The sequence below is a fragment of the Mustelus asterias genome, chromosome 18, assembly GCF_964213995.1.
Source record: "Mustelus asterias chromosome 18, sMusAst1.hap1.1, whole genome shotgun sequence".
NCBI classification, from domain to species: Eukaryota; Metazoa; Chordata; class Chondrichthyes; order Carcharhiniformes; family Triakidae; genus Mustelus; species Mustelus asterias.
The window spans coordinates 9355124-9382386 of NC_135818.1; the positions used below are offsets into that span (position 1 = coordinate 9355124).

Here is a 27263-nt window from a genome sequence, read left to right on the forward strand (position 1 = left end):
GGTTCAGGCCTACTCCCCCTACACCTCCCCATGGGAACAGCACCCCCCCCCCCCACGGGAACAGACCACCCCCTGATGGGAACAGACTCCACCTTCCCACAGGAACAGACCCCCCCGCATCTCCCCCAAACGGAAGTCAGCGCACACCCCCCCCCCCCCCCCCCCCCCGCACCCATCCAGTAGGTTTTCGGTATGGGGGGGGCCCTATCGTGATTCACTTCAATGTCAACGAACAGTCCAACATGCTTGGGGGGTGGTTAGGAACGGGGACAAATGTGCAGATGCAAACAGGGAAGGCAAACAACAAGAATGTTTTCTTTTCCTGGTCCATGGTCATGGAAGCAGTGCCTTATGATTTATTCGCACAGGAGGAACTGAACCAACGGACAGGGAATTGAGCCTTGGGACCTTCCAAGATAGCGGCGTCATCACAGTTGCTTAAAATTTCAAACCAGTTTGAGGTGGATCTCGAACAGTTCTTCCCCTGCACGCGATCAGCAATTACAGGGACAATCCTAGTTCGCTACAGAAAACAAATCTAAATATTTAGATGGAGGTACAAGGCAATGGCGAATGAAAGCGAAAGATGCAAACTTAACTCTGGGGAACTCAAATAAACTCAAATCCTGCGATCTCCAGTTCACTGCATGAGTCATTGTGGCCTGTGGTGTAATGGCCCAGTATCCAGTTAACGTCACTTATGGTTTCATCTGCAGCAATTCTGCAGCTTTAATAGAAACTGAAAGGTCAGAGGCATCAGATTTCTGATCACAGTGACAGCCTCCGCTTTTTAATAGCTTGGTTTCTAGAGGGACAACATAGGTAAATGCATCATCAGAGCTTACTGATGGCACAGCACCATCAGCCCAAGTATCTCCTGGTGGACTGTTCTGTAATTTCTTTACAACCCACCGTGTAACGCATTTTCTATTTAACTCACGTAGTCGCAGGTCTAAAAATACAGCAGCTCTGAGAGAAGATACTGAACATTCTTGTCAGCTGAAATTGGCAATAACAAGAAGTCCAAAATGGTCCAGAAACCTGGCAAGATACAGGCTTCTCAAATTGAAATATCTAAGCCTTTGAATGAATATCAGACGGCATTTTGTTTCCTGATTTTTCAGATCCGTTTTATAAAGTTTTCCCCTTCTCTTCTAAGATGTGCTGGTTAGGTGGATTAGCTGTGCTAAATTCTCCCTCAGAGACTGCTGCCTCACAGCGCCAGAGACCCAGGTTCAATTATGGCCTCGGGTCACTGTCTGTGTGGAGTTTGCACTTTCTCCCCGTGTCTGCGTGGGTTTCCTCCGGGTGCTCCGGTTTCCTCCCACACTCCAAAGATGTGTGGGTTAGGTGGATTGGCCATGCTAAATTTACCCGAGTGTCAGGGGGATTATCAGGGTAAATGTGTGGGGTTACGGGGATAGGGACTGGGCGGGACTGTGGTCTGTACAGACTCGATGGGCCGAATGGCCTCCTTCTGTACTGTAGGGATTCTATGGTGCCCGAACAGGCGCTGGAGTGTGGCGACTAGGTGATTTTCACAGTAACTTCATTGTGGTGTTAATATAAGTCTACCTGTGACACTAATAAATAAACTTTAAACTTAGAAGCAAGGAATCCTCATTAGTGAACAAATGCACAGGCACCACTGTCTTCTGATCCTTTCCTCCAGTGGCCATCATTCACGCGTTGGTTTCGACAGCCAACGCTGGTGGTCTAATAAACTGCGAGTGGCATTACACTCCAACTTGATCTTGACTTCAGTTGAACGTCACACAGATGTAAAGTTATTAAACAGGAGCTGCTGAAGAGCGATCAAGTGGATCAAAGCTTTCCCTTTCCTGAATCTCAGGGCTGATCTCAGAATCTGGGGGCGGCACGGTGGTGAGCACTGCTGCCTCACGGCGCCAGGGATCCGGGTTCGATTCCCGGCTTGGGTCACTGTCTGTGTGGAGTTTGTACATTCTCCCCGTGTCTGCGAGGGTTTCCTCTGGGTGCTCCGGTTTCCTCCCACAACCCGAAAGACGTGCTGGTTAGGTGCATTGACCCAAACAGGCGCCGGAGTGTGGCAACTAGGGGAATTTCACAGTAACTTCATTGTAGTGTTAATGTAAGCCTTACTTGTGACTAATAAATAAACTTTTACTTTTAGGGCTTTGGTGCATTTGGAATGGCGTTGTTAGCTAGTTGGCCAGCCCTTCGTAACATAACTCAAAACTGGGAAATCAAACTTGAGGCAATCTTAGTCTCAAAGTTAACAAATTCACCAAATCATCAAGGGACTCTTTGACAAAAATATAAAGCTATGCTTTGTGCCAAGTGAAATCATTACCTTTTGTACATTGCCAACCGATACATCAACATTAAAATCTGAAAATCTACAAATGATAGTTTAGCCCAGGATAAAGAGAAAACCCCCAGGTCTATTAAGAGGAGGATTAAGAAAAAGGTGTAATATAAAAAGCTAAAATGTTCGCTCCGTGAATAGAAATATACCTTCAGATGACAACGTGGAAACAGAAAACTTTGCAACAATTCCAGGCTCATCTAAAACCAAGCTGTTAACACGAAGAGCAAAAACACAGCTGTAACATTAAAGACGAAAGGGACCTGTGTAAAACAAAAAAATATAAGCAAATTGCCTCTTTGCCTCCATCTGCTGAGAAACTTTATGAACAGACTTGGTCACGGCCCCATTTCTCACTGGCACGCCACGTGGAATCAACAAGAACTGCACTTCCTCTAAAACAACCAGATGCATTCCACCCTCCACCAAGATCGCTGCAAGATAATACAGAGTCTAAGTCACCACAGTGGGACTAAAACCCGCATTCGTGTTCTGGTTAGTTAAAAGCTTTGAGTATTGCCGTGGACGGTCCTGTAGCATCAGGACTATCTCGAGAAACGTTACCGCTGGGTAACACTTTCTGTTAAGAGAAAACTCAGAACAATAAATTGACTCATTTTGAATTAGACACGCAAAGCCGCGGATAGCATAATTTAAATACTACATCATCACTTCCAGGAAGAAATAATTCTCCAGCGGTACAAAAGAGACGATAATGCATTAATTTATTCCACATTTCAACGGTTGCAAAAATTAGTGATAAGCTCTAAAATGGAATATTAGGATGATTATTTGGGGCGACAGAGTGGCACAGCGCCTAGCACTGCCATCACACAGCGCCAGGGACCCAGGTTCGATTCCCGGCTTGGGTCACTGTGTGGAGTTTGCACGTTCTCCCCGTGGGTTTCCTCCGGGTGCTCCGGTTTCCTCCCACAGTCCAAAAGACATGCTGGTTAGGGGCATTGACCCGAACAGGCGCTGGAACATGGCTACTAGGGGAATTTCACAGTAACTTCATTGCAGTGTTAATGTAAGTCTTACTTGTGACAAATAAATAAACTTTAACTTTTAAAATACTGGAAAGCAAATTGGAAAATTTGAATTTAAATGCTTAAAGTTTGAATATTTGTGTAATGCACTGGGCGTTTTGTACATGATGGACCTAGTTTTCTGCATCATTCTCATGGAATATACCGAGCATGACTGATCCTCGCTCAAGTGCTGGGTTAGTGGGGGGCAGAGATGAGTGGTAAGAGGACCGAAGAACTCACACAAAAACCATCCCCTCATTCAAAGTTTGACGCAAGATGTATGATTAATATTTCTGTATAGAGGAAATTAATTGCATTCTTGAAGGCAGGGGGTTGTTATTAGTGGTGGCGGTTGTGTGTGGAGACTTCACTAGTGGAGTCCAGCCAGGATGCGTGCTAGGATCATTATTTTTGCTTTCTATAATAACATTCTGATGAAGGCACTGAAGCAACTTTCAGCAAGTTTGCTGATGATACAGAAGTGTGTGCTGGTGTAAGGCTTATTGGTAGCATCAAAATCAATCATTAAAGTTTATTTATTAGTGTCACAATTAGGCTTATATTAACACTGCAATGAAGTTACTGTGAAAATCCCCTAGTCGCCACACTCCAGCGCCTGTTCGGGGACACTGAGGGAGAATTTAGCATGGCCAATGCACCTAACCAGCACGTCTTTCGGACTGTGGAAGGAAACCGGAGCACCCGGAGGAAACCCACGCATACATGGGGAGAACGTGCAGACTCCGCACAGACAGTGACCCAAGCTGGAAGTCGAACCTGGGCCCCTGGTGCTGTGAGGCAGCAGTGCTAACCACTGCGCCATCGTGCCGCCCCGTTTAGTGTGCCTATCAGCTTGTCTCTTATTATTTAGAATTTTGTACTAAATTGATAAAGGCCACTAAAAAAAGCTAAATCTGCATTATTGGAAACCAACTGGATTAGCTAAATGGACAGCCTTAATTGTGAGACAAATAAAGAAAAGTAATTCATTAATAGATGTGTTAGTAAGGCATTTATAACTTTTATAATTATAATTATAAACACATTATATAATTAACACTTGATTCAATATGAACTCTTAAACTCTTAAAATGTCATGAGAATTTTTAAATGGGCTAAAAAGACAACATGAACTTTGTTGGACCTTTCGTTAACCTTGACTGAAGGAATTAATAGGTTTTTTATTCAAAATGTCTCAATGACACACAGTTAAACAATATCTCTCACCTTGAGTTAGCCTGAGAAGCCATTGTCTTAAAGTTAAGACAACGAGTGTAATTAGCTACAAACAATTCTTGATAAATTTATAGACTGGCTGTTTTCCAACAGTTGTTTTTGATTTTGAAGGGGCGTCTGGACAAACACATGAATAGGATGGGAACAGAGGGATATGATCCCCGGAAGGGTAGGGGGGTTTTAGTTCAGACGGACAGCATGGTCGGTGAAGCTTGGAAGGCCGAAAGGCCTGTTGCTGTGCTGTAATTTCTTTGTTTATGTGAACTTTGTACGGTGATTTTTAAGGTATAAAAAAAAGAGGTCTCAAGGAGCCATACTGGGAGAGGTGTTGTTCAACATGTTCCTCACATTTTCGGAGGCTTCACTTCTCATCCCGGTCTGAGAAGGGCAGTGAGAAGTCTGTTCAATTGTTAAAAGTTCAGCTTCCTCCTCTTACAGTTAATTGGCACCACTTCTTACCTTTCTGAATTGTTACCTTCTTAATAGTAAACTTTCTGAATTCACTAAAGTGTTCTCCCTTGCCATGTGGTGAAGTCTGTGAAACCAAGTGTGATTTACAATTGGGGAGTTATTGCAAACAAGTGAGCCCCATAAATCTTAGTTCAAATAAATCTTGTTTTAACTGGCTTGAAGCCTTGACTAACTGAATCAAGAGACCAGATTGTTAGCACTGAGCCAAGGCCGACACACAATACAAATTTAATCCTCAAATACTGGATATCAGAAAAATAAAGTGAAGGATTTATAATTATCTGAGGGAGGCTTTAAAATGGATACTAGTGTGACAATAGACATGTCAATTTCAATGTCAATGTGGAGAAGCAACTAAAAATGCAAATAAAATGCGGGGATAAATTGCCACGACACAGGAGTTTAAATCTACAAAGATTTGCTGGGGCTTTGAACAACAATTGGAGTAGCGCGTGTAATTCTGAGCCCTGCACTTCAAAGGGGGACATATATGCAACAGAGACAGCGCAGAGAGCAGTATTTAGGCCTAAATGTAAGTAGCATTATCTACAGAGGAATGTCAGAGAAGCTTAAGTTGTCTATCAACATATTCACACTGCTCACAGAGCTGCTGTACTGAATTTCAGTCTTAATCCATGTTGGTGCACATAGTAATGAAAACATCCTTTGTGAAAGAATGTTTTCACAAAAATTAGGAACAATATTAATAGCTCACCTAAAGTAACGGTCAAGCAGTGAGAACCTGGCAAAATATCCTCATTAAGAACATCTTTCTATCCTTGATTTATTTATTAGTGTCACAAGCAGGCTTACATTAACACTGCAATGAAGTTACTGTGAAAATCCCCTAGTCACCACACTCCGGCGGCTGTTCGGGTACACAGAGGGAGAATTTAACATGGCCAATGCACCCTAACCAGCACATCGTTCGGACTCCGGCACGCATGGGGACGGCCTCAACCTGGATCTTGATTTCATGTCACACTCCTTGGAACCCCACCATACTGCCTGGGTTTGCAAAATCCTACTAACTGTCCTGGTTTGAGACAATTCACACCCCTTTAATCTGTGATTATCCCTCTGTCCATGCACACTTTGTACCTGTAAAGACTCGCATTCCAACCACTCTTCACATTCCAATCTCTAATTATCTTGCAACTGTGTCTTTGCCTATATATGCCGTTTTTGTGAACCTACCTCCACTCACCTAATAAAGGAGCAGCGCTTCGAAAGTTGGTGATTCCAAATAAACCTGTTGGACTTTAACCTGGTGTTGTGAGGCTTCTTACTGTGCCCACCACAGCCCAATGATGGCATCTCCACATCTTTCGGACTGTGGGAGGAAACCAGAGCACCCGGAGGAAACCCACACAGAACATGCAGTCTCCGCACAGATAGTGACCCAAGCTGGAATCAAACCTGGATTTCTGGCGCTGTGAGGCAGCAGTGCTAACCACTGGGCCACTATGCCACCCCTCACCCAACTACTGATGAAGCTAAATTATTTTCGAGTCGAGTTTCAAATAGTTTTGACACAGGGCTATGTAAAAGACACAGCAGAAATTCTCTCACATATTTCATAACGTCAGCACTCAGTCATTCCACAACCACCAACATTTAGTTTAGAAACAAGTTTCACAGAAACGTCAACCTCCAGGCCAGGAAAAAGCACAATGACTGCGATATGGTATTGGAGAAATGTTAGGTACACCAGCATCAGTTATTTACTGTGGTGCACAGAAAATTCATGTAATGTCTGTGCTCAGGTTGGGGGAGAATTAGTGCATCAGGATCACTAACAGGCAGTCTGACACTAAATACACGGTGACTACCTACTGAAGCCAACATTATAATTTTCACGTTATACAGTGTTAAGCTGTTTAAAATCCAGCTGATGACACATATCAGATAGTACAAACTGCACTGTAAGGTAATGAAAATATTTCACTTTAAGTGTTGCAAGCATATCCAAGGTTAGTTGAATGGCAAGCTGATGAACTCGTGGAGTTAAGTTTTACTTTAAAAGGTTAATTCACTGCACAGCCATGGACAGCCTCCTGAACACACTGGAAAATTACAGGGTTGACATGGTTTCAGTTCATGTACTTACTGCAGCATACTCTGGCCAATTCTAAAAGCATCGTACGCCTCTTCCACATTTTGTTCTACTGTCTTCTGTTTATGGAAACAGAAAAGGAAAAGGTTAGGTTCGACACATTTTATTACGATTATAATTGCATTCAAAAAAAAGTAGAATCACTTTGAAAAACGGAATGTCAATGTCCCTCTGTCTCAGCACCACTCCAGGATAACTGGATGAGAGAAGATTTGCTAAACATAGAATCCCTACAGTGCAGAAGGAGTCCATTCGGCCCATCTAGCCTGCACCGACAACAATCCCACCCAGGCCCAATCCCCATAACCCAGCATATTTAGCTTGCCAACTCCCCCCGACACTAAAGGGCAATTTAGCATGGCCAATCAACCTAATCCGCACATGTTTGGAGAGTGGGAGGAAACCCACGCAGACACGGGGAGAACATGCAAACTCCACATAGACAGACAGTCACCCAAGGCCAGAATTGAACCTGGGTCTCTGACTTGAGAGGCAGCAGTGCTAACCACTGTGTCACCGTGCCGCTGTGAGTAAGCAGTCTACACAGTAGATGACCTAGCCTTCTGAATCCCACTTAAAGGATGTACTATTGTCAAGAATACATAGCTTGCTTGCAAGCGAAACACTCGCTTTTCTCAAAGCGGCTATTCCAAGCATATTAAAGGCAGCAAGCTTTCCCCCTGTCAATTCAAGATGATGTGTAGGAATAGTTTCAGAAGTGTTGCCTCAGAAGACCTATTCTGTAAGAGATCAGCAAAAACCTTGACAAATCTGCAAAGGATTAGCTGTCACACATAATCTAATATGTATGAGGATTGGCCACCTTGGTACAGGTAATAATAAACATCATAATTGGTCAAGAAGGGGAACAATTCAGAAAGCAATATTTCTGACGGTAACATTTTGTACAGACTAATATTTAGTGGGATAGGCCATAGTCTCAAACCCATTGAGACAATTAACAATATGTTCCTTCCCAACAGGAAGAAAACCTACAAACATTTTAGGGAGGACCAATGTTCAAACTGAAATATCTTTTTTAAAAATTGATATTTTTTTTAAAGTTCATGAATAGAATCGAATCCCTACAGTGTAAGAGGAGGCCATTCAGCCCATCGAGCTTGCACCAACAACAATCCCACTCAGGCCCTATTCCTGTACTTACCCTCCAATCCCCCTGACACTAAGTGGCAATTTAGCACGGCTAATCCACTTAACCCAAACATCTTTGGACTGTACGAGGAAACCAGAGCCTCCGGTGGAAACCCACGCAGACATGGGGAGAACGTGCGAACTCCACCCACCCAATTCGCTCAAGGCCAGAATTGAACCAGGGTCCCTGGCGCTGTGAGACAGCAGTGTTAACCACTGGGCCATCATGCCGCTGCTAAGACCTTTTCTCTTAAAAAACTGAAATGGCGCACCCCAAAGATCAGAATGTGGGGAAACAGTCAGGCACACCATGTCTGATCACGCTCACCATTTTCCACAAACTCTCACCAACTTTTACAGATGCACCATAGAAAGCATTCTTTCCGGATGTATCACAGCTTGGTATGGCTCCTGCTCTGTCCAAGACCGCAAGAAACTACAAAAGGTTGTGAATGTAGCCCAGTCCATCATGCAAACCAGCCTCCCATCCATTGACTCTGTCTACACTTTCCACTGCCTCGGAAAACCAGCCAGCATAATCAAGGACCCCACGCAACCCGGACATTCTCTCTTCCACCTTCTTCTGTCAAGAAAAAGATGCAAAAGTCTGAGGTCACGTACCAACTGACTCAAGAACAGCTTCTTCCCTGCTGCCATTAGACTTTTGAATGGACCAACCTCACATTAAGTTGATCTTTCTCTACACCCTAGCTGTGACTGTAACTCTACATTCTGCACTCTCTCCTTTCCTTCTCTATGAATGGTATGCTTTGTCTGTATAGCGCGCGAGGAACAATACTTTTCACTGTATACTAATACATGTGACAATAATAAATCAAATCAAACGGACAGGTTAATGGAAAGGAGGGACAGCTGGCAGATGAACTTTAATGCAGAGAAGTGTGAAATAACATATTTTATGAGGAAGAATGTGGAGAGGCAACAAAAAAGTAAGAATACAATTCTAATGGGGCACAGGAGCAGAGGGAGCCGAGGGAATGCATGCTCAAATCAATGAAGGTCGTGGGACAGGTTGAGAAAGTGATTAATAAGGAATATGAGATCCTCAAGAGGTGAGGATTAGAGGAAGGCAAGTATCTCAGAGGATTGTGGGACTGGGAGAGGTTACAGAGATAGGGAGGGGTGAGGCCATGAAAGGATTTTAAAATAAGGTTGAGAATTTTTAAATGGTGGACCGAGATCCAATATAGATCAGGAAGCACAGGGGTGATGGATGAACAGGACTTGGTTAGAGTTAGGACATGGACAGCAGCGTTTTGGATGACCTCAAATTTAAGAAGGCCAGGAGTGTGGTGGAATAGTCCAGCCTGGAGGTAACAAAGGCATGGTTAGGGCTTTCAGCAGCAGAGCTGAGGCAGGGGTGGAGACGGGCAGATGTATGAAGGTGGAAATAGGGTGTCATAGTGACAGCATAGATATATGGCTGAAAGTTCATCTCGGGGTCAAATACAACACTAAGATTCAGCCCAAAACATTTGCCAGGAAGGTGGATGCAGTCAGTGGTGAGACAGCAAGAGATTGTGGTGGGAATTAAATCAATGGCTTCCGAATATTTAACTGGAAAAAATTTATGTTCATCCAGTACTAGATGTCGGATAAGCAGTCTGACAATTCAGAGCAGTGCGGGGGATTGAGAGAGGTGGTGGCCACGTAGAAGCTGGCTGTTGTCACTCACGGTGTGTGTTCAGATTATGTCACCGTGGAGCCGACTGCAGTTCAAAATTGGGGGGAGTCCAAGGATAAATCTGTTGAAGACACCAGAAGTAGTGGAGCAGAAGCAGGAAGAAAAGCTATTGCAGGAGATTTTCTTACTATGATTAGATAAATAGGAATGGAACAAAGTGGGTGCAGTTCCTCTCAGCTAGATGACAGTGGAGAGGTATTGGGGTGGGTAGAGTGGTTAACTGTGTCAAAGGTGCAGACAAGTCAAGAAGGATGAGGAGACACCTTTGCCAAGCAAGCCACTCCATTCAAGAGCAATTAGGAATGGGCAACACATGCTGGCTGAGGGATCCTGTGTATGCATGGCCCTGTTCGCTTCAGTCTCTGCAAAGACTTCATTTTAAGATATTTCTGCCTATGCACAATTACCTTTAAATGCTGGACTGTCGGGGTTAACTAACTCTGCGAAGCTGAACAATTGTAGCCAACTCGACTACATGTAGAATCAGAAGGCATGATGGGTTAGCTAAAAATTGACTGCATTCCTGAAGGGTACACAATGCAGGCAAACAACAGTTTCCCATAACAGCAGCTGCGAGGATTATTTTTCTAGACAGAGACAGCATGTGAAAAACACTTCCAATAATGAGGTATGGGTTGAAATATATTTTGGGTTTTAGAATGTGTGTTCAGTTCAGGTTCAGTTCGCTTTTTTTGCTTCTGACATGTTAATTCTTTAAGTTCTTTTCATTAAAAAAAAAGCCATTTTAAAACTTGTACCAGTGCTGTCCTCTCGTCTCTTCAAATGAATGAATGGATCCAACAGAGGCCTCACCTTTGACACAGTCAGATGCATTTGTATGTACAGATGTGTGTTTATAGTGTGTGAATTAGTGTGTCCATTCATTTGTATCAATGTGGGCATTTGTACATGTCTAACTAATGTGCGTGTATGGATGTGTGTATCTGAATGATTTGGTGCATGTGTGTGCCCATGTGTACATCTTGGCAATTGAGCCTATCCACATGCATGCATTTGAGTGAGGATGCATGTGGAAGAGTGTGCACATGTGAGTACACACGTGCGCCTGTATATGGATCTGAGTATGTGCATCTGTATGCATCTCCATGTGTTTTATTCATTGTGGATGTGGGCGTTGCTGATTAGGCCAGCGTTTGTTTCTCACTCCTAACTACCCTTGAACGGAGTGGCTCGCTGGGCCATTTTCAGAGTCATTAAGAGTCAACCACATTGCTGTGGATTTGGAATCACATGTGGGCCAGACCAGGTAAGGACGGCAGATTACTTCCCCGAAAGGGCATTAGAATAGCCTTTAGAAGACAACTATTTCCACCTTCCTAAATTTGCCCAACTCCTCCACCCCTACCTCAGCTCTTCTGCTGAAAGCCCTATCCATGCCTTATTATTTTATGTATGCGCGTGTGTGCGCATGTGCACAGTTTTTCATTCCAAACATGGATGCACAGGGGATTGAAGGAAGCTTGCAAAGTAATCAGGAGAAAAAAGGCACAATTCCTGTCCATCTATGTTCAGCAACACTACACTCTAGTAAGGCTTGCAGCTTTGAAAATTCCCAAGACTAATGGAAGTAAAAAGTAAAAGTAAAGTTTATTTATTAGTCACAAGTAGGCTTACATTAACACTGCAATGAAGTTACGGTGAAAATCCCCTAGTCACCACACTCCGGCGCCTGTTCGGGTTACATAGAGAGAATTTAGCGTGGCTAAAGCACCTAACCAGCACGTCTTTGGACTGTGGGAGGAAACCCATGCAGACACAGGGAGAACTTGCAAACTCCACACAGACAGTGACCCGAGCTGGGAATCGAACCCGGGTCCCTGGCGCTGTGAGGCAGCGGTGCAATTATTGCCCATCTTCTTCCATCACTTCAGCAGGAAAATTGACATCTGCAGCAAGCTGAACATCACATGAAGCTACGTTCAATGCCGTTCAATTTCATATAGACTTTGCCCCAAATTCATGCCAATATGTGGCAAAGCTAAGTGTAGATATTAATGCCCTTTTCACTTTCATTGCAGCGTTAATTTGTACAGCAAAGACCAGAAAAATTATAGTGATTGCATTAAAATCAAAGCTCCTACGTGAACTCTCATCTCAATGTAAATCACTTCAGCAGGAAAATTGACATCTGCAGCAAGCTGAACATCACATGAAGCATTTCAATTTTCCACACAAGTTTTCTGGAATTTTGATGATACCACCAGCCATTGTTAAAGCTGTAAGGTTAATAGTGTAATTTGGATCACTTGGTAGTTTTAAGGCCCACAGTAATTAGGTACTTATAGAAACAATATCTGTCTCAACTCATTTCACTCCAAGCTCCTGCATGCCGTTCAATTTCATATAGACGTTGCCCCAAATTCATGCCAATATGTGGCAAAGCTAAGTGTAGATATTAATGCCCTTTTCACTTTCATTGCTGCGTTAATTTGTACAGCAAAGACCAGAAAAATTATCGTGATTGCATTAAAATCAAAGCTCCTACGTGAACTCTCATCTCAATGTAGATCATGGTGTCGCAATTCTTATTATTCAGTGTAACTCTGTGCCAGACTCTAAGCTAATTGGTAATGTTCACCTTCAGTAATATTACAATTAAACTTCAATTTCTATCTAATTTTTAGCTCCCCTGTGCTTTCCTTTTGAAACATTAAAACTCACAAGAATCTAAGTGCTCTGTTTTGTACAGGTAGTTTATATGCTTAAGTATTTTCATGACTATTACAGTATCAATATCGAAATGAAAATGAATATTTGGGTGGCACGGTGGTTAGCACTGCTGCCTCACAGCGCCAGGGATCCGGGTTCGATTCCCGGCTTGGGTCGCTGTCTGTTTTCACATTCTCCCCGTGTCTGCGTGGGTTTCCTCCGGGGTGCTTCGGTTTCCTCCCACAGTCCAAAGACGTGCGGGTTAGGTTGATTGGCCATGCTAAATTGCCCCTTAGTGTCAGGGGGACTAGCTAGGGCAAATGCATGGGGTTATGGGGATAGGGCCCAGGTGGGATTGTGGTCGGTGCAGACGTGATGGGCTGAATGGCCTCCTTCTGCACTGTAGGGATTCTATGATTTTATTCAGCACAAAGGAAACGTTACAACACCATGAATCAACTGTTTTCAAACAATGGAGTTGTTTGTTAACATTCGGGACTGTAAACCATTTAAAAACTTAGCTAATAAATAAATTCTCATCATTAGAATGCATCAGTTCATAAGTTCCAAGTTGCAGGATATTTTTCCCATGGAGTTGTTTAAAGACACTAGTCTAAAAGGACAGCCAAATAGAACATAAATGGTTCAACCTGCTGTACCTCAATGTAAAAAAAATTATCTATCGCCAACATACATGAACATACATTTATAATCGTCGTATTAAGCAAACGGAAGATCACCATGGATTGGTGAAAAGGGTAACTCTGTTTCTCCCCTCCCCCTATTTTGACTCCGACAATTCAAAAGAATCTGAATGGACTCTTTTATAAAAACAATTCTCCATTTAAAAAAATCACATTACTTTCCATGTCATCAGCTGGTTTCATGACAGTTTCAAACACATCAGTTAAGAAAGATCCTTCTCTCCGATCCTTCATTGCTACTGCGGCAAGTAAAATGCACCACACAAAACAAAACACTGCGGTATAAATATAGTCACCAGCATGACGGTGTCTGCTCTTGTGGAAAGCACAAATAAAAACAGGGGAGAAATGAATGCCTATTTATTTTATGCTGATGAGTTGATAAGCTTCAAGCTTCTTCCTAATATTTACTGCAAAAGGCAATCTGCGTGTAAGCCTGTGAATTATGAAACTTCCTACAAGGTGAAACTTAATACTTCAGCGTGAAAAATATTGATTACCACGTCACAGAGAAATTCATAAAACTCTTATCCTCTTGACTGTATGCCCAACTAGCGTCCAGGTTTCATAGAATCCCAGTGCAAAAGGAGGCCATTCAGCCCATCGAGTCTGCACCAACCACAATCCCATCCAGGCCCTATCCCCATGCATTTACCCTAGCAAGTCCCCCTGACACTAAGGGTCAATTTAGCACGGCCAATCCACCTCACCCGCACATCTTTGGATTGTGGCAGGAAACCGGAGCACCCGGAGGAAACCCACGCAGACACGGGGAGAACGTGCAAACTCCACACAGATAGTGACCCAAGCCAGGAATTTGAGGCAGCAGTGCTAACCACTATGCCACCGTGCCACTCTTCAAAGATCATGCTGATTGACCAAGCTTGAAGGACCTGGTGGCCTACTCCTGCTTCTATTCCTTGCGTTCATGCAGCACAAGATTAAAAACCCCTGAATGCAATTTTGTTGTAAGCAGTATGATACAGAAGCAAACACAGCGTACAGCTTAGTTATTTAAAAACTGTTTCTCATTATCATCGTTTGTTGAAGTTGTATAAGACATTGGTAAGGCCACACTTGAAATACAGTGTACAGTTCTGCTCACCCTATTATAGAAGGATATTATTAAACTAGAAAGAGTGCAGAAAAGATTGAGCAGGATGCTACCGGGACTTGATGGTTTGAGCTATAAGGAGAGGCTGGATAGACTGGGACTTTTTTCTCTGGAGTGCAGAAGGCTGAGGGGTGATCTTATAGAGGTCTATAAAATAATGAGGGGCATAGATCAGCTAGATAGTCAATATCTTTTCCCAAAGGTAGGGGAGTCTAAAACTGGAGGTTTAAAGTGAGAGGGGAGAGATACAAAAGGGTCCAGAGGGGCAATTGTTTCACGCAGAGGGTGGTGAGTGTCTGGAACAAGCTGCCAGAGATAGTAGTAGAAGTGGGTATAATTTTGTTTTTTAAAAAGCATTTAGACAGTTACATGGGTAAGATGGGTATAGAGGGATATGGGCCAAATGTGGGCAATTGGGACTAGCTTTGGGGTTTTAAAAAAAAGTGCAGCATGGACAAGTTGGGCCGAAGGGCCTGTTTCCATGCTGTAAACCTCTGTGACTCTATGATTATCATGTAATCAGCAAGGGGAGGCGATGGCCTAGTGGTATTATCGCTAGACTATTAATCCAGAAACTCAACTAATGTTCTGGGGACCCGGATTCTAATTCCGCCACGGCAGATAGTGGAATTTGAATTCGATTAAAAAAATCTGAAATGAAGAATCTACCGATGACCATGAAACCATTGCCGATTGACGGAAAAACCCATCTGGTTCACTAATGTCCTTTAGGGAAGGAAGTCTGCCGCCCTTACCTGGTCTGGCCTCCAGATCCACACCAATGTGGTTAACTCTCAACTGTCCTCTGAACAAGGGCAACTAGGGATGGGCAATAAATCCTGGCCAGCCAGTGACATCCAATGAATAAAAAAACAATTTCAGAATTCATAATATTGTCTTCCAAAGGTTCTATAATTTAGCTTAAAGGTATGGTTAAAAATACCACATATAGGGCCCGTGGGATGGTTGGCTAAATATTTGAAGAGTTGCTCACTACTCAAACTGCAACATCCTGACCTTGAACCTCTCTCTCTGCTTTGATATACAAGTAAGCATCATGGAAAGTTTTATAAAGAGCATCCTTCTTGACTGGCAAAACAGATCCATTTGGAATTGTTCGCTGCAGTGATAGACCATAAGAACAAGAGGTCAGCGACTTGGATTTTGACTTGGATCTCAGCTAATTTATTTGTAACTTTTCCTTCTTATGACTCGGAAATTAATTAACTTTTGGATGGTGCACTAAGCAGGACCACTTCAAATTTGTCATTTTCAATTCGATATTAGATAGGGCAACATGGTGGTTCGCACTGCTGCCTCACTGCATCACAAACCCGGGTTCAACTCTGGCCTCAGGTGTGGAGTTTGCACGTTCTCCCTGTGTCTGCGTGGGTTCCTTCTAGGTACTCCGGTTTCCTCCCACAGTCCAAAGATGTGCACGTTAGGTGGATTGGCAATGCTAAATTGTCCCTTATTGTCCAAAATGATGTGTAGATTAGGGGGATTAGCAGGATAAATACGAGGGGTTACAGGGATAGGGCCTGGGTAAGGTGCTCTATCGGAGAGTCAGTGCAGACTCAATGGGCCTCATGGCCTCATTCTGCACTGTAAGTATTCTATGATTAATATACAAGGCAACCAGACAAAGTTTCATTTTGCCTCCAGGTTTTCTAGTCAAGGCGAAGGAACCCATGACAAAAGCTTAGCTCCTCGCTTTAATGTCCCAATGCTGACACCAAAACAAATGTATTTTGCAGGCAGAAACATGGGTGGCATGGTGGCACAGTGGTTAGCACTGCTACCTCATAGCGCCAGGGATCCGAGTTCAATTCCTGGCTTGGGTCACTGTCTGTGTGGAATTTGCACATTCTCCCCGTGTCTGCGTGGGTTTCCTCTGATTGCTCCGGTTTCCTCCCACACTCCAAAGATGTGCGGGTTAGGTGCATTGGCCATGCTAAATTGCCCCTTAGTGTCGGGGGATTAGCAGGGCAAATATGTGGGGTTACGGGGATAGGGCCTGGGTGGGATTGTTGTTGGTGCAGTCTCGATGGGCCAAATGGTCTCTCCTTCTGTAAGGATTCTATGAATTATCAAACAAAAGCAGACACAGTAAGAAGTCTCACAACACTGGGTTAAAGTCCAACAGGTTTATTTGGAATCACGAGCTTTTGGAATGCTGCTCCTTCATCAGGTGAGTCCAGCGCTCCAAAAGCTCGTGATTCCAAATAAACCTGTTGGACTTCAACCTGGTGTTGTGGGACTTCTTACTGTGCCCACCCCAGTCCAACGCCTGCATCTCCACATCATGGCTACCAAATAAAAATGGACATAGCCCCATGACAACAAATACTATGTAACATAGCATTAAATCTATGGTATGCAACAAAGCAAATGCAGACCAACGGGCAATGTTTTAAACCAAGCTTTTGTTTTTCCAATTATTCAACCTGCACTCATCGAGTTTCAATCTGTAAGCTTCTTTATTTGAAGCAATGTATTGTTTGTTTTTTCCAGGCATGCAACTCCAGAACAAAAAAGGAAACCGCTGTGGATGCTGGAGATCAAATAAAAACAGCTGCAAACACTCGGTAGGTCTGGCGGCATCTGCAGAGAAACAGAATTAACATTTCTCTCCTCAAAGACGCTGTCTGACCTGCGAAGCCCTTTCTATTTGTTCTTAGGGGGCCTGAGTCATAGCGCAGGTAACTCATCTCTGGATCAAGTCCAACACCAACGCTTCCTGGGAGAGGGAAGGATTCAGTGGTTAGGGAGTGGGGAAAATGGCTTCAGCCTTTTCAGTCTTTAGTTTGACAAGCAATCTTCAATGTCTCTGCCACCCCCACCGGCGCTATTCCCCCCCCCCCCCCCCCCCCCGAGACACCAAGTGCCCCCCTCCCCTCCCAGTTAGCTTCTATGGTTGTTGACTGACACCAGTTCATGCCAAATGTCACAGTAATGCAGCAGTAGGGCGGCACGGTGGCACAGTGGTTAGCACTGCTGTCTCAGTTCCAGGGACCCGGGTTCGATTCCCGGCTTGGGTCACTGTCTGTGCGCAGTCTGCACGTTCTCCCTGTGTCTGCGTGGGTTTCCTCCAGGTGCTCCGGTTTCCTCCCACAGTCCCCAAGATGTGTGGGTTAGGTGTATTGGCCATGCTAAATTGCCCCTTAGTGTCCCGGGATGCGTAGGTTAGAGGGATTAGCGGGGCAAATATATGGGGATGGGGCCTGGGTGGGATTGTTGTCGGTGCAGACTTGATGGGCCGAAAGGCCTCCTTCTGCACTGTAGGGATTCAATGATGTCACAGAAATTGACCTGAATGTGGAAAATATATTAGCAAGTAATCGACTGTTTTTTGCCAAATGTTGTTTATATATGTTCTCAAAGTAACTTTGTTATTCAATATTCCAAGTGCATAAAATAATTATAAGCCTGCTGCCATGAAAAGTAAAGTCATATTTGAAAGCACAACAATATTTAGCAGTCTACAGCTAATCTTCTCAAAATAACCACGGTAGTCCCATTGATTTTTTTTTCCAAAGGATAGTTACATAACTGTCATTTCTCTTTAGAGACCCTGGCATGACTCAGAGCATCTGTCGAGAAAAGTGATATTGGAGAATAGGTGTCTCTCAAATTTACAGCCTTCAAATTTGGATCCGAGTAATGAAAACTGTGATAACACCGGCTGCGCACTCAAAAAGCAACGCCAAGTTCATCAAAAATAATTGTGTAAGAAGCTTCAGTGAGCCTAATGAACTGTCAGCTTCCAATTACAAAATGATGGAAGGAGGATTTCACTTGGCACGTGTCAGCTTAAATCATGATTCCTTTTGGACACGATTCTGACCCGCGAATGACAGCAACAAAACCCGAGGTGATAATAATTGTTTGCTCTTGGTAGAATTTTTTAACTAAAACCGTGGCCCAGATTTTGTGGGCAGGTTTGCTGATGGCAACTTCTGCGTTTCCACGTTTCACTGCACACGGGGGGAATTCCAGAAGTTGCTGTCAGTTTCGGAGGCGTAACTATAGTGAACACTTGACAGTTTCACCATCACTACTGTCACAAAATACCAAACCTTCAGTCCTGGTGGCAGAAGTATTCCACCTGCTGTTACGTGGAATTTACAACACAGAATCAAACCATTTGGCCCAACTGGTTTTTCGGCATTTAAACTCCACAAGGGCCTCCTTCCACCCCTCTTCTTCCAACCCCAACACCAGATCCTCCTGTTCCTTTCTCCATCAAGTGGAAACATAGAAACTAGAAGCAGGAGTAGGCCATTCGGCCCTTCGAGCCTGCTCCGCCATTCATTTTGATCATGGCTGATCATCAAATTCAATATCCTGATCCCTCGCCATTCCTCCCATATCCCTCGATCCCTTTAGCCCCAAGAGCTATATCTAATTTCTTCTTGAAATCACACAACGTTTTGGCTCCAACTACTTTCTGTGGGAGTGAATTCCACACATTCACCACCCTCTGGGGGAAGAAATTTCTCCTCATCTCAGTTCTAAAAGGTTTGCCCCTTATCCTCAAACTATGACCCTTAGTTCTGGACTCCCCCACCATTGGGAACATTCTTTCTGAATCTACCCTGTTAGAATTTTATAAGTTTCTATGAGATTCCCTCTCACTCTTCTAAACTCCAGTGAATTTAATCCTCAGCGACTTAGTCTCTCCTCATATGTCAGACCTGCCATCCCAGGAATCAGCCTGGTAAACCTTCGCTGTACTCCGTCTATAGCAAGGACATCCTTCCTCAGATAAGGACACCAAAACTGCACACAATATTCCAGGCATGGCCTCACCAACACTCTATATACAATCTCAGCAAAACATCCCTATCCTCAAATCCTCTCACTATGAAGGCCAACATACCATTTGCCCTCTTTACTGTCTGCTGCATGTGCGCACTTACTTTACGAAGTACTTATCCAACTTCTATTTACTCTCTTTGTAGTGTTGAGTCCGACATTCTTACCACTCTTTGGACAAAGGAGTTTCTCCTGAATTTATTGGTAGCTATCTATATTTAAAAACTTTTCTCTGTTAAGCTTTTTTGGCAACATAGTCATGTAAGAGCGTCATAATGCATCCTCCCTCTTCAAGTGAATTATTTAACAAACTATGCATTTCTGCCCTGCAAACAATTTTCATGAAATTCTTTGAGTCAACTGGGCGGCACGGTGGCAGGCTCTGCTGCCTCACAGTGCCAGGGACCCGGGTTCAATTCAGGCCTCAGGGCACTGTCTGTGTGGAGTTAGCACATTCTCAAAGATGTGTGGGTTAGGTTGATTGGCCATGCTAAATTGCCCCTTAGTGTCAGGGGGACTAGTAGGGTTACGGGTATAAGGTCTGGGTGGGATTGTTGTCAGTGCATTCTTGATGGGCCTCCTTCTGCACTGTAGGGATTCTATATAAACTCCTTTAAAATAATTAAGTGAACTCCATGTTCAAATAAAAATACTCTCCTTGGCACTCTACAATACTAGATCGCAGTGTCGAGGGTCTTAGAATTCTACAGTGCAGGAGGCCATTTGGCCCATTGGGTATGTACCAACTACAATCCCACCCAGCCCTATCCTCATAACCCCATGCATTTACCCTGCTAGTCCCCCAGACACTAAGGGGCAATTTAGCATGGCCAATCGGCACATCTTTGTTCAGTTTAGTTTTCAGTTGGCTGGACAACTGGTTAGTGACACGAACAGCGCGGGTTCAATTCCTGTACTGGCTGAGGTTATTCATGAAGGCCCCAACTTCGCAACCTTGCCCGTCGCCTGAGGTGTGGTGATCCTCAGGCTAAATCACCACCAGTCAGCTCTCCCCCTCAAAGGGGAAAGCAACCTATGGTCATCTGGGACTACGCAACTTTACCTTTGCCTGATCATAGTGTACAAGTCAACCCGGTTAACAAGATGACCCACTTTTCGGTGCCTAAGTGAATCTTTATGTCTATACTCGGAATTCCCAGACCACCATTTTCAGCGAATTAATGCATGTTTGGAGCTATATTCACATTAGCATTCAGCCTCAATTTTTTAGCTCAGAAATATGTTTCTTTGTTTTTTTTCTCCCTATACAAGATGCCAGACCCATTCAGTGTTTTTCTGTTCTTGTTCCAGATTCCAGCATCCGCCGTATTTTGCTTATTTTAGGGTCACAAATACACAATTCAGAAGTGTGCACAAGTCAGGAGTGTGATGGAATACTCCCCACTTTCCTGGATGGGTGCAGCTCCAACAGCACTCAAGAGACTTGACACCATCCAGGACAAAGCAGCCTGCATGATTGGAACCACATCTACAAACATCCACTCCCTCCACCACTAACACTCAGTAGCAGCAGTGTGTACTATCTACAAGATGCACTGCAGCAATTCACCAAAGATCCTTAGACAGCGCCTTCCAAACCCACAACCACTTCCATCCAGAAGGACAAGGGCAGCAGATATATGGGAACATCACCATCTGCAAGTTCCTCTCCAAGCCACTCACTATCCTGACTTGGAAATATATCGCCGTTCCTTCGCAGTCACTGGGTCAAAATCCTGGAATTCGCTCTCTAACGGCATTGTGGGTCAACCCACAGCGCATGGACTGCAGCGATTCAAGAAGGCGGTTCACCACCACCTTCTCAAGGGCAACTAGGGATGGGCAATAAATGCTGACCAACCAGCGATGCCTATGTCCCATGACACGAATTTAAAAAAGTAAAATATCCAACTCAATGGACGAAGATGATTTGTATTGGAGGGGTGATTATGAAACTGAAATTGCCACAGCTGGCCCAGAGTGGGATCTGCGTGATGAGATCAGAGCCAAAGTGTTTCAGGATGAATCCGATGAACCCTTTGCATTGGGTATCGAAGATAATTAATTTGACATTTTCTTTTTACGATTTTATGATTGTGGAACTATCCTTGCCGAACTATTTGATTAATAATATATGGCGCATTGATTCGAAGTACTTGTGCTCTGTGTTTTCTCACATTTCAGAATGGCCGCCATCTCCATGGCTCACACTTTGTTCCTGGCATTTATATCAACTCCCATTTTGGAAGGATCTTTCAAAGCTTCAAAAATAGACTTGTATGCCGCCATCTATGATACTTAACACATCTGTTCATTCTCCTTGAATTTTGAGGAGCAAAGGCAAGAGAAAATAATGATCTTTCCATGTAATTCTCAAACATCTACTACAAACTATTTTGCAAATCAAATAGTGGTTCACACTGCTGCTTCACAGCACCAGAGACCCGGGTGCGATTCACGGCATGGGTCACCTGGCTGTGCAAAGTCTGCACGTTCTCCCCGTGTCTGCGTGGGTTTCCTCCGGGTGCTCCGGTTTCCTCCCACAGTCCAAAGACGTGCTGGTTGGGTGCATTGGCCATGCTAAATTCTCCCTCAGTGTACCCAAACAGGCGCCAGAGTGTGGCGACTAGGGGATTTTCACAGTAACTTCAGTGTTAATGTAAGCCTACTTGTGACACTAACAGATAAACTTTAGAACATAGAACCCATACAGAGCAGAAGAGATCATTCGGCCCATCGAGTCTACACCGACCCTCTGACAGAGTATTTTATCCAAGCCCTCTCCCCCTGCCCTATCCCTGCAACCTCATGCATTTACCACACTAATCCCCCTAACCTACACATCTTGGGACATTAACGGGCAATTTAGCATGGCCAATCCAGTTAACCTGCACATCGCTGCCCCACAAGGCTGTGTCCTTTATAGACTCCTTATACACCTATGATGTGTGGCCAAATTCTGCACCAACTCCAATTTCAAGTTTGTTGATGACACCACCGTAGTGGGATGAATCTCAAACAATGATGAGATGGAGTACAGGAAAGAGACAGAATCTGGTGAAATGATGCAATGACAATAATCCCTCTCTTGATGTCAGTAAACGAAGGAGATAGTCGACGCCAAGAAATGCAGTGGAAACTAACCCCAACCATGTCTATATCAATGAAGATGGAATGGAAGAGACAGCTTCAAGTTTCTAGGTGTCCAGATCACCAACAACCTGTCCTGGTCCCTCCAACCTGACACTAGAGTTAAGAAAGCCCACCATTGCCTCTACTTTCTCAAGAGGCTAAGGAAATTGGGCATGTCCGCTACGACTCTCACCAATTTCTACAGATGTATCATAGAAAGCATCCTTTCCAAATGTACCACAGCTTGGTACGGCTCCTGCTCTGTAGTTTATTGCGGTCTTGGTCAAAGAGTTGTGAATGCAACCCAATCCATCACACAAACCAATCTCCCATCCATCGACTCCGTCTACACTTCCCGCTACCTCAGAAAAGCAGAGAGCATAATCAAGGACCCCACGCTACCCCGGACATACTCTCTTCCACCTTCTTCCATTGGGAAAAAAAACGCAAAAGTCTGAGAACACATACCAACCAACTCAATAACAGTTTCTTCCCTGCTGCCATCAGACTTTTAAATGGACCTACCATATATTAAGCTGATCTTTTTCGACAGAAACTGTAGAGTTTCTCTACAAACTCCACAGTCACCCAAGGCCCGATTGAACCCGGGTTCCTGGAGCTGCGAGGAAGCAGTGCTAACCACACCACTATGCCATTTTTCTTTGTGACTGTAACACTGCATTCTGCAACCTCTCCTTTCCTTCTCCCCATGTACTCTATGAATGGTATATTGTCAGTATAGCACGCAAGAAATAATACTTTTCGATGTACCCCAATATATGTGACAATAATAAATCAAATCAAATCTTTGGACTGTGGGAGGAAACTGGAGGAAACCCATGCAGGTACTGGGAGAATGTGCAAACTCCACACAGACAGTCACTCAAGGCCGGAATTAAACCCGAGTCCCTGGAGCTGTGAGACAACAGTGCGGACCACTGCGCCCTTTTTTTTAGAAAAAAGGGGAAGGAAATATTCCTTTTGCGTTATTTCCACCTCCCCCTTTGCAATACCTTTCTTCCTCTTCTGAAGGGATAAAAGCACTGCTGCTTCCACAGAGGTCAGTACTTGATTCAGTCGGACATCGCTTTGGTCGGAGTCTTCTTGTGCATAGGCATGTGGAAGTGTGCTATCCCTATCAGGGAATGCATTGCAACAAGTTCGATCCTTTCATGAGCTGATACATCCAAGAGGCATTATCAACGGTGAGGCGCCTCTCTCACATATGGGGGCAATGAATAACTACTGCCAGCCTAAAGTAACAACTAAATTGCTTTAGAAGTGGGATTACATTCGGAGCCCTCCTTGTTATTCCCTTGACCAATTATGCCTATTTCCTTTTATTAAATTAGTACCAACTGTGGTCTAACCATATCCTTCAATCCCTCCTCACTCCAGAAACAAATCTCACTGCCTCAAGAACACAGTTGCAGTGAACGCTAGTTTCAATAAGCTTCCAGGGCACATTATTCCATAATTTTATTACCCTGCAAGTGAAAAAGAATCTTTGCCCAACCTCCTTTCTGACTTTCCGACCACTCTTCCATAGTGGGAGAATTGCCTGGTCAAAATGGTTGACTTCCCACAAAATCTAATTAACTTCTGCAATTATGGTCTTCATTGCTTTGTGGTAAATTATATTATGTTTTAAATCGCAAAATGTCACAGGCTACAGAGCAAAATGCCTTTAAATCATCAGTTAAAATATTGAGAGAGTGTTCAACAATGTAACAGGGACTTCAGCATTGAAATAAATCAACGCACTTCACAGATTTATTTATCAGTGTCACAAGTAGGCTTACATTAACACTGCAATGAAGTTACTGTGAAAATCCCCTCGTTGTCACACTCTGGCGCCTGTTCGGGTACGCTGAGGGAGAATTTAGCATGGCCGATGCACATCTTTCGGGCTGTGGGAGGAAACCGGAGCACCCGGAGGAAACCCACGCAGACACAGGGGAGAACGTGCAGACTCCACACCGACAGTGACCCGAGGCCAGAACTGAACCCAGGTCCCTGGCGCTGTGAGGCAGCAATGCTAACCACTGTGCCACCATGCCACCCAGGCATAATCAGACAAAATGACCACCAAGGCGGAAGAACTATTAGGGGATTAGCCACAATATGCATTCTAGCAGAGCAGGAGGGCAGGCCAGGAAATTTAAAACTGTCAGATGCTGTGAAATCTGCGGTGGCTGATTTAGAGTACAGGAATGAGATAGAGAATCTGGTGAACTGGTGTGGCAGCAATAATCTCTCCCTCAATGTCAACAAAAGGAAGGAGATTGTCATCGACTTCAGGAATCGTAAAGGAGAACATGCCCCTGTCTACATCAATGGGGAGGAAGTGGAAAGGGTCCAGAGCCTCAAGTCAACAACCTGTCCTGGTCCCCCCCCATGCAGACACTATAGTTAAGAAAGCCCACCAAGACCTCTATTTTCTCAGAAGACGAAGGAAATTTGGCACGTCGGCTACAACTCTCACCAACATTTACAGATGCACCATAGAAAGCATTCTTTCAGGATGTATCACAGCTTGGTATGGCTCCTGCTCTGCCCAAGACCACAACGAACTACAAAAGATCATGAATGTAGCCCAATCCATCACGCAAACCAGCCTCCCAGCCATTGACTCTGTCTACACTTCCCGCTGCCTCGGAAAAGCAGCTAGCATAATTCAGGACCCCACTCACCCCGGACATTCTCTCTTCCACCTTCTTCTGTCAGGAAAAAGATACAAAAGTCTGAGGTCACGTACCAACCGACTCAAGAACAGCTTCTTCCCTGCTGCTGTCAGACTTTTGAATGGACCTACCTTGCATTAAGTTGATCTTTCTCTACACCCTAGCTATGACTGTAACACTACATTCTGCACTCTCTCATTTCCTTCTCTATGAACGGTATGCTTTGTCTGTATAGTGTGCAAGAAACAATACTTTTCACTGTATGTTAATACATGTGACAATAATAAATCAAATCAAACAAAACCTCCAATTTAAAATGCTGATTGCATTGAAATTGCCTCATGGCCTCAGCCCTCCCGAACCGGCCCTATAATTTCCCCACACATGGCTTCAAGGATATCCTTCTTTATTCTTCCCATCGTTGGTTTTAGCATGCAAACAACGAGCCAGGGCTCTTTTCCAAAAATTCTTTGTCAGGATGTAAGCATCCCTACTTGCCCACCCATCGAGGTTAGACGCTGAGAGATCGTTTTGATGCTAAGAGATTGTTTTCTGCTGGTCAGGGAAACCGAAAAAGCAGGGGCCACACTCTCAGCATTTAGGGCCCAATCATTTCACAGCAAGTAGGAGGAGAACTTGCTTCAAAAGGGACTGTGAATCTTTAGAATTCGCTACTCCAGAGGGTTGTGGATGCTCCATCGTTGAATACATTTAAAGCTGCAGATTTTTTGTCTCTTGGGGAATTAAGGCATTTGGGGAGTGGGTGGAAAAGTGGAGTTGAAGCCCAAGATCAGCTGGAATGGTGAAGCAGGTTCAACAGGCCCTGTGGCCTACCCCGATCCAATCTCTTGTGTTTTTGAGGGTTACAGTGCAGAAGTGTTTGATTTGATTTATTATTGTCACATGTATTAACATACAATGAAAGTATTGTTTCTTGCACGCTAGACAAAGCATACCGTTCATAGAGAAGGAAAGGAAAGCAGAATGTAGTGTTACAGTCATAGTTAGGGTGTAGAGAAAGATCAACTTAATGCGAGATGGGTCCATTCAAAAGTCTGACAGCAACAGGGAGGAAGCTGTTCTTGAGTCGGTTGGTACGTGACCTCAGACTTTTGTATCTTTTTCCCAACGGAAGAAGGTGGAAGAGAGAATGCCCGGGGTGCGTGGGGTCCTTAATTATGCTGGCTGCTTTTCCAAGGCAGCAGGAAGTGTAGACAGAGTCAATGGATGGGAGGCTGGTTTGCGTAATGGATTGGGCTGCATTCACGACCTTTTGTAGTTCGTTGCAGTCTTGGGATGTTGGAGGAACATGGAGTGATCAAACATGCCAAAAGGTGGAGGCAGCTCAAGACAGATGACGAGAGATATCATCGATGATAGTCACTTGAATTGAAACTTAAACAGCGGTTTCGGTTTGTGACAGGGCCAGATTGGAGAGACTCGCGTAAGAATTCAGGAAGAAAATGGACACGGATTTGGGAATAAACAGCATGTTCAAGGGTCTTGGAGATGGGATGATACTTTGCAAGGAAGGAGGGGTTTGTTTTTGAGGAGAGGGTTATAATGCCATCTTTTAGAGAGGGAACAGTACCCAAGGAAAGCAAACCATTAACCACGTCAGCCATATGGGAACTTTGCATTCATGCCACCACCAAGGCTGCCTATTCCCATCTCCATAATCAACTTCACTGCTATCTTCATTCATCTACTACTGAAACCCTCATTCATAACTTCAATACCTCTTGATGTGACTGTTCCAACATACTCTTGGCTAATGCCCCACATCCAACTCTTCATAAATTTGAGGCATCCAAATCTCTGCTGCCTGTGTTCTGCCTTGCAACCTCCAAACACACCTATCACCACCGTGCCTGCTGACATACAATGCCTCTCAGCTCCAGCAAATTCTTAATTTTAAAATTCTTTTTTTTAAATATAATTCCTTCATGACTTGCCTCTCCCCATCTCCACCAGCCCCACAATCCTCTGCAATGTCGGTGTTCCTCCGATTCTGTCCTCTTGAGCATTCTCAATTTTAATTGCTCCATCTCCAGTGGCCACAACTTCAAGTGCCTGGACCCTG

At 44.1% G+C, this 27263-nt stretch overlaps 1 protein-coding gene across 1 annotated transcript in view; it reads right to left on the reverse strand.

Annotated features, from left to right (window-relative positions):
- Positions 1-27263, reverse strand: part of fntb (farnesyltransferase, CAAX box, subunit beta) — a 110791-nt gene that overhangs the window by 80818 nt on the left and 2710 nt on the right. The window contains exon 2 of the mRNA XM_078233397.1: positions 7196-7260. Coding sequence (XP_078089523.1) covers positions 7196-7260 — 65 coding nt within the window. The remainder of the gene's footprint in view (positions 1-7195; positions 7261-27263) is intronic.